The 8409-nt window shown below is 44.2% G+C and overlaps 1 protein-coding gene across 1 annotated transcript in view; it reads right to left on the reverse strand.

Annotated features, from left to right (window-relative positions):
* IL12RB2 (interleukin 12 receptor subunit beta 2) overlaps positions 1-8409 on the reverse strand; it is a 98096-nt gene that overhangs the window by 58440 nt on the left and 31247 nt on the right. The window contains exon 6 of the mRNA XM_082264985.1: positions 6867-7006. Within this exon, the coding sequence (XP_082121111.1) occupies positions 6867-7006 (140 nt within the window). The remainder of the gene's footprint in view (positions 1-6866; positions 7007-8409) is intronic.

Raw genomic sequence — 8409 nt, forward strand, 5'->3', positions numbered from 1 at the left:
CTTTGGGAAATAGACGTATGAGTGCTGCCAGCATTGCTGCAGAGGTTGAAGGGGTGGGGGGGTCAGCCTGTCAGTGCTCAGACCATACGCCGCACACTGCATCAAATTGGTCTTCATGGCTGTCGTCCCAGAAGGAAGCCTCTTCTAAAGATGATGCACAAGAAAGCCTGCAAACAGTTTGCTAAAGACAAGCATACTAAGGACATGGATTACTGGAACCATGTCCTGTGGTCTGATGAGACCAAGATAAACTTATTTGGTTCAGATGGTGTCAAGCGTGTGTGGTGGCAACCAGGTGAGGAGTACAAAGACAAGTGTGTCTTGCCTACAGTCATGCATGGTGGTGGGAGTGTCATGGTCTGGGGCTGCATGAGTGCTGCCGGCACTGGGGGGCTACAGTTCATTGAGGGAACCATGAATGCCAACATGTACTGTGACATACTGAAGCAGAGCATGATCCCCTCTGGGCTGCAGGGCAGTATTCCAACATGATAACGACGCCAAACACACCTCCAAGACGACCACTGCCTTGCTAAAGAAACTGAGGGTAAAGGTGATGGACTGGCCAAGCATGTCTCCAGACCTAAACTATATTAAGCATCTGTGGGGCATCCTCAAATGGAAGATGGAGGAGGGCAAGGTCTCTAACATCCACCAGCTCTGTGATGTCGTCATGGAGGAGTGGAAGAGGACTCCAGTGGCAACCTGTGAAGCTCTGGTGAACTCCATGCCCAAGAGGGTTAAGGCAGTGCTGGAAAATAATGGTGGCAACACAACATATTGGCACTTTGAGCCCAATATGGACATTCGCACTTAGAGGTGTACTCACTTTTGTCGGCAGCAGTTTAGACATTAATGGCTGTGTGTTGAGTTATTTTGAGGGGACAGCAAATTTACACTGTTATACAAGCTGTACACTCACTACTTTACATTGTAGCAAAGTGTCATTTCTTGTCACATGAAAAGATATAATGAAATATTTACAAAAATGTGAGGGGTGTACTCACTTTTGTGAGATACTGTGTGTATGTATATATATATATATATATACATATACATATACACACACACACACATGTACAATACATATATATATATATATATATATTGTAAGGATTCACTCATTGGTAGGCGTATGGGTGACCCCTTTGGGGGTGCGTTTTCACAGAGATAGCCGATTAGAGGTTGAAAAACAAGACTGATTTATTCATGCAATTTACTTAACACAATTGCAAGCATCAAAACAGCCAAAATAAAATAAAAGACAAAATAAATCCTTGCCTCTGTGGGCGGCTACCTTCTCACAGCTGGAACCTACCTAAGAAGTCTTTCCAACCTACTGTTGGGCCGACACTGCTGATCCTACAGCAGACACTCAAATGTCCATTTGTTTGCTTTTCACACAGCACAAACATTGTCCATTGAACATGTCCCTTTGTTTTCTTTCACACAGCACATGTTCATTTATAACAGGTCCCTTTACTCTTCACACTCTTCACATGGAACACTTTGTCTTCTCACCTTTGAGACGTCTTCACTCGTGGTTACCCTCCTTAGCTTCACATCGCTTTAGGGGGTCTTCTCCCATGCTCACCAGCTTGTCGGGAGGCACACATCCGACTGTCCCCCTCTCCCAGCCCACACGGCGACAGGCGGCAGCAGTCCTTCTCCCATGCCCACACGGCGTCGGGAGGTACACGTATGTCTGTCCTCCTCTTCCCAGCTCACACAGCGACAGGAGGCAGCACTCAATAGATTTTCTCTGGACAAATTATAGAGTCCTTGATCTCCTCATTCTGAACAGCTGAATGGTTTTCAACTTCCTGCTGGCTCTCTCTGCAGCCAACACCCTATAGTATCAGTGAACTTTCAAAGCAGGTGGGAATGTGTCTCCTCTCAGTGACTACATTCCCAGATTTACCTGACTTCCTGTCACATACCCCCCCCCTCTTGTTTCAACCCTAGGGTTGGGACACATATTTCCAGGCACGCATGTGTCAGGCACTGCTGACTCACTGATAAGCCTCCTATTATCCTCAAGCTTCCGGATGAAACTGTTTCTGTCATCTTCACTGACAGATTTCTCATAAATGCCACACAGTTTGTCTCTCATCTCATATACACATTCTTCAACTGCATTTTTGGCATAATTTTGCTCCTTCTCGTTTCTGTCATCTTCATTGACAGCTTTCTCATAAATGTCAGACAGCTTGTCCCTCATAACCGTCTGTCCAATCCACCATGGAGGACCGTGATCCATAGGCAACTCAATTGGGCTAGTCTTAATGTCTTCAACATTCTTAAGACGCCTCTCTCTGCAATGCAATCCATAAATGTTTTCCACAAAACTTTGAGAACCTTTGCTTCACTAAGGCTTGTTCCAAGTAGGGACTCTTGACATCCCTCTGTGACTTGAGTTGCCTCTCCATACAGCTGTACACAATCATTGACTTTTTGTTGTAAAAGGGAATGATCTTCCTTCTTGAGCTTTGCTTGCTCTAAGATGCTGTGCAGAGGATTTTCCAATTGAGACAACAGGCTGTCACACATTTCTTCAAAGTGACCCCTGTTCCTTTTCCCAGAGATATCAATATCATTCACCAAACATTTCATATTCATAGGCAGATCTGAAGCATTTGCACTCATCAACTTCTTAAACTTTTCGCCCTCCTGAGCGAGTCGCAGTAAAGGCCTACTATTTGATTTGATATTCAGTTTATATTTCTTGCCAAACTCTTCACAGAAGTAGCCAACCAGAACATCATCAACTTTCCTTCCACCAACATAGGGGTTAAAGGCAACAACACAGTTGAACCCAGCAATCTGGGTGGTATCCATTATAGACCTCCTCTCTGCATCAGTGAAGAAGCATGGAACTGCAACACATTCTTTTACAGGTTTCTTCAATGCACTTTCTGCTGAACTATTTGACCGCTCAAAGTCACCTAGTTCCTTTTCTCTATCTGAATTCCACATGGAATGCATCTCAAGATCACGATCAAACTTCTGCCACCCGTCTTTCACCAGTTCCATTTTGGAAACACTCCCTGAAAGGCACTTGAAATTCATTTGCTTCACGTTTTCACCAACAGCCTTAGTTTTCTCCACTAGGTTTTCAGCCTGAACTGAGAAATCACCACATTTCTTACACAACTCTTTTGTTTGCTGAAGCTCTAATGATACATTTTCCAATGCTTGAAGTTTTTGAAGGAACGGTTTATTCCAAAGGGGTGATTCAAGCCACGTGTCATCACATTTCTGAGGCTCACTCAGGACAGACCCCAAAACACTGATCCTTTTAAAAACTGCATCAGGCACACTATCCCCTCTTTGGGACAGATCCTCTGTTGCCTGGAATTCCTCTTCCAGTTCCTGCAACGGAATCTTCATCTCTTCTACTTGCTGTTCTAAGGCTCGCTTAGACTTTTCTAGCTCCTGAACGCTTTTCACAACATCATCCTTGGAGCTGACCAATTCTTCCATTTCTGTACGCAGCTGTTTAACACTTTCTAGTTCAGCCTTACACTCTAGAGCTTCCTCCAAAGAGCGAGCCAAGAACAGGGCTTTGCTCTCGTTATCACGCACCTCCGTTTCTGCACGGGCGCGTTCTTCTGCATATTTTGCAGACACAGTCTTCTCTTCACCAAGCATCTGATCAAACTTCTTTTTCACATCTTCAACACACTGTAATGAACCAACGCTTTCTTCCATGCGTTTTTTCATATCCGCTATCTGAGCTTGCAATGTTGCGACTTGCTCTGATAGGTTTTTCTTTGCTTCCGCCTCCTCTTTTAATTGTTCCAGGAAGCCATTTTTCTCATCTTCCATTTGTTTGAGCTTTGTGCTAAAACTCAGCCTTTGACACCTCTCTTCCTGTAAGAGTTCCTGCGTGTCTTGCAGCTGCGATTCCAAGATAGAAAAATCTTCCGCAATTTCTCTAGATTTGCTGTCTGCTTGAGAAAGCTGATTTGTGACACTGTCCAACTCAACCTGCAATCGGTTTGCCTTCTCTAACAGCTTAGCACACAATCGGTCACCTTCTGACACCTTGACTTGCGATTCCAGAAGCTGTGCCTCTACTTTTTCCCTCTTATGTTCACAATCTCCTTTTCCCTGCATAAGAGCCTTCACCTCATTGGCTAGTTTCTGGGAATGAGACTGTAATTCTGCCACACAGGCTTCTTTCTCCTTTAACTGCTGCTGGAAACGTTGGGCTTCACCTTTCCAACTTTCACAGTCTGCACGTAATTCATCTACCACATTGCTCAAAGTGGTGAGCTCATACACAGTACTCAGTAATTTAGCCTCTCTTTCACTTTTCTCATTGTCGCTGAGAGACAATGTCGTTTTCAGAGCGACATTCTGTTCCTGCGACTCCTGCAGGTCTATTTTTGTAACTTCCAAACACTGAAGACTTTTTTCCAGCTGATTACGCAACTCCAACATATCAGCCATACTTTGCTTCTGCAAAGTCTGAATTTCACTTTCCTTTTCCATGAGGATGGTATCTTTCTCCATTATAGTCTCTCTGCGTTTTTGCAACTCGACCAAAAGAAGAGCAGTGGATTCTTCCCACTGTAACACATGAGACTTGAGTAGTTCATTCATTTCCTGCAAGTTTCTATGCTCCATTTTAAGCAATTCCAAGGCTTGTTCCTTTTCTTCCATTTTCCGTTGCAAGGCATCCAACTCAGCCCTGCACACATACTCGGTTTCTTCCAAACCGATGGCCTCCATTGGCTGCTGGCGTCTCTGTTTCCAGCCTGCCATGCTCTCTTGATGAGCCTTTTGTTGAGCTGCAAAGCTCCGCTGAAAATCCGCATTTGCCTGCATTTGCTTGCTGTTGAGCTGCATTTGATATAATCAGATGTTTCAACATCTCCTCCATTTTGAGTTTACTTTTCATCTGAGCACACTGCGTCTCCATAGCGGTTTCATCAGTGTTGCTAGGGACAACAACCTTCCTCTTTAGTAGACTCTCTTTAGGCATGGATGGGGCTGGTTCAGACGGCAACATCCCCTCCATCCATAGAATCCGGTCTCTCATTTCATCTATCTTTGCATTCTTCAGGCGTTTTGAACGCCCCATCTTCAATAACTCCACAAACAAATTTTTCACAGTCCAGCAAAAATTTTTCAGACCACTGTCTCTTTAACACATGTAGTTTTTCTCTCTCTCTTGCAAGATCTCTTTTCCTGCACACACAGTTTGTGCAGTCACTTGCACCAGACACAACAAAGTTCATCAAATAATTTTGAGACCGCTGTCTCTTTAAAACACTTTTTTTTTTCTGTCAGGATCTTCTCTCCTGCACACATAGATTGTGCAATCTCATGCACCAGACAAAGTTCATCAAACATTTGCACTTCCTTGCAGGGATCTCTGCTTATGCCCACTGCATACCTCCACCATATGTAAGGATTCACTCATTGGTAGGCGTATGGGTGACCCCTTTGGGGGTGCGTTTTCACAGAGATAGCCGATTAGAGGTTGAAAAACAAGACTGATTTATTCATGCAATTTACTTAACACAATTGCAAGCATCAAAACAGCCAAAATAAAATAAAAGACAAAATAAATCCTTGCCTCTGTGGGCGGCTACCTTCTCACAGCTGGAACCTACCTAAGAAGTCTTTCCAACCTACTGTTGGGCCGACACTGCTGATCCTACAGCAGACACTCAAATGTCCATTTGTTTGCTTTTCACACAGCACAAACATTGTCCATTGAACATGTCCCTTTGTTTTCTTTCACACAGCACATGTTCATTTATAACAGGTCCCTTTACTCTTCACACTCTTCACATGGAACACTTCTCTTCACACTCTTCACATGGAACACTTTGTCTTCTCACCTTTGAGACGTCTTCACTCGTGGTTACCCTCCTTAGCTTCACATCGCTTTAGGGGGTCTTCTCCCATGCTCACCAGCTTGTCGGGAGGCACACATCCGACTGTCCCCCTCTCCCAGCCCACACGGCGACAGGCGGCAGCAGTCCTTCTCCCATGCCCACACGGCGTCGGGAGGTACACGTATGTCTGTCCTCCTCTTCCCAGCTCACACAGCGACAGGAGGCAGCACTCAATAGATTTTCTCTGGACAAATTATAGAGTCCTTGATCTCCTCATTCTGAACAGCTGAATGGTTTTCAACTTCCTGCTGGCTCTCTCTGCAGCCAACACCCTATAGTATCAGTGAACTTTCAAAGCAGGTGGGAATGTGTCTCCTCTCAGTGACTACATTCCCAGATTTACCTGACTTCCTGTCACAATATATATACACACACACACGCATATACACACATATATATATATATATATATATATATATATATATATATATATACACACACACACACACACACACACACGTACAATACATATATATATACACAGGCATAGCAGCCCATTGATTCGAATGGGCTGCTATGCCTGCATTTTCGGCTGAAAACAGGTGCATGCAGAATTTTAGAAAATGCAGTGGCCGTGAAATCCACCCTGCTTTTGCACCATGCGACTTACTTGCAGTTCCTGCACACGCAAACTGTGTTTTTAAATGCTGGGCGCACGTGTATAAAAATGCAGAAAGCTTGCCAGAACAGGAACTGCAGGTAGGTCGCATGGTGCAAAAGCAGGATGGATTTCAAGGCCACTGCATTTTTTTAATACCGTGATAAAACCTTATTGAATTAATCGCAGCATAGAAATCTGATACCGTCACATGCCTAGGACCAAATAACTGCCATCTACGGTGAAAGTACACAGTGTACAGTAGGGCTGTTGGAGATAGAGACCTCTCTGGAAATTTAAATAGGTCAAAATTATGTTTTTTTTTTCACACTGGAAAGTCCCCTATACACAATTACCTCTTGCCAGCCTCCCTCAATGCTGGCTCGATATCTTAACCTGATGTGCTGTATATCCCGATCTGGGTGAATGGTCGCAGAGCACTCATCCGAGGTCTGGTGACAGTTGATGGTTATGTTGGTTGGTGAATGTGGTTTAACTGAGGGAAAAAGAAAAAACAATTCTAAATGTGGTCAAGTACGGAAATTTGCTAGGTCAAGGGAAATTCTAGTGTAAATAGTCTACTGTATATAGGATTAGTAGCAGCACTCTGCAAATATTGTTCAAATTTATTTCCAGCAAACAAAAGCAGTAATTAAATTGTTTGTGTCCCGGCCAAGCTGTGATATGAGTTTTGTGGCTTGAAAAAAAGTCCAGAAATGTACAGGGACTCTTCTCATTTTGATTTTTAAATGCTTGCCTGAAGAGCATGGCCTATAGCAGGCTTTGACAACGCATTTAACCACTTAAGCCCCGGAGGATTTTCCTGCTAAAAGACCAGGGGGTATTTTGCGATTCGGCGCTGCGTGACTTTAACGGACAATTGCGCGGTCGTGCGACGCTGTACCTAAACGAATTTGGCGTCCTTTTTTTCCCACAAACAGAGCTTTCTTTTGGTGGTATTTGATCACCTGTGCGATTTTTTGATCACGCGCTATAAACAAAAAAAGAGCAACAATTTTGCAAAAATAGCAATATTTTTCACATTTTTTTATATGAAATTCCCCCCAAAAAAAATGTAAAAATCAAAATTTTTTAACATTTTCAGCCAATTTGTTTTATCCTACCTATGTTTGGTAAAAAAAAATCGCAAAAAGCGTATTTTTATTGGTTTGCGCAAAAGTTATCGCGTTTACTAACAAAGGGAAAGATTTTTGTCATTTTTGTTGTTTTTTTTTTTTTAACGCGTAATGGCGGCGATCTGCGATTTTTTTTGCGGTACTGCGACATTGCGGCGGACAGATCGGACCCTTGACTGACATTTTTGACACTTTTGGGGTTACCAGTGACATTTCTACAGTAATCAGTGCTATACATATGCACTGTTACTGTAAAAATACACTGGTAGTGAAGGGGTTAACTTTATTTGGGAGGGAGGGGCTGTGTGTGTCCCTAGGGGCGTGATTTCTACTGTGATTGGCTGTGGCTTGAGCTGTAAGGACACTGATCAACGGATCTACATAGTAGATCCATGTGATCAGTGTCTTTACAGCGAGGAGAATGACAGGTGGCTTGTTTACACAAGCTGCCTGACATTCTCCCTCTCCCCCGCCGATCGCCGAGTGACCGGCGGACATCGGGTCCGCTGGTCACACGCGCGGGGGGGTCCGTGACCGCGCGGGAGCGCGCCTCCGCGGGCGCGCGCTCGCTCCCCAGACCCTCCCAGGCTAGTGACGTTAATTAACGTCACTCTGCCTGGCAGGGGCTGACCGCCGCAGTAAATCTACTTGCGGCGGTCGGCAAGCGGTTAAAAAAGGTACTAAGGGGTTGATTTACTAAAGGCACTTTGCAGAAGCTCTGCTGGCTTCCATCATCCAATCACGTGCAAGCAAAAATGCTGTT

The sequence above is a fragment of the Pelophylax lessonae genome (assembly GCF_965119305.1).
Source record: "Pelophylax lessonae genome assembly, chromosome: 8".
Classification (NCBI taxonomy): Eukaryota; Metazoa; Chordata; class Amphibia; order Anura; family Ranidae; genus Pelophylax; species Pelophylax lessonae.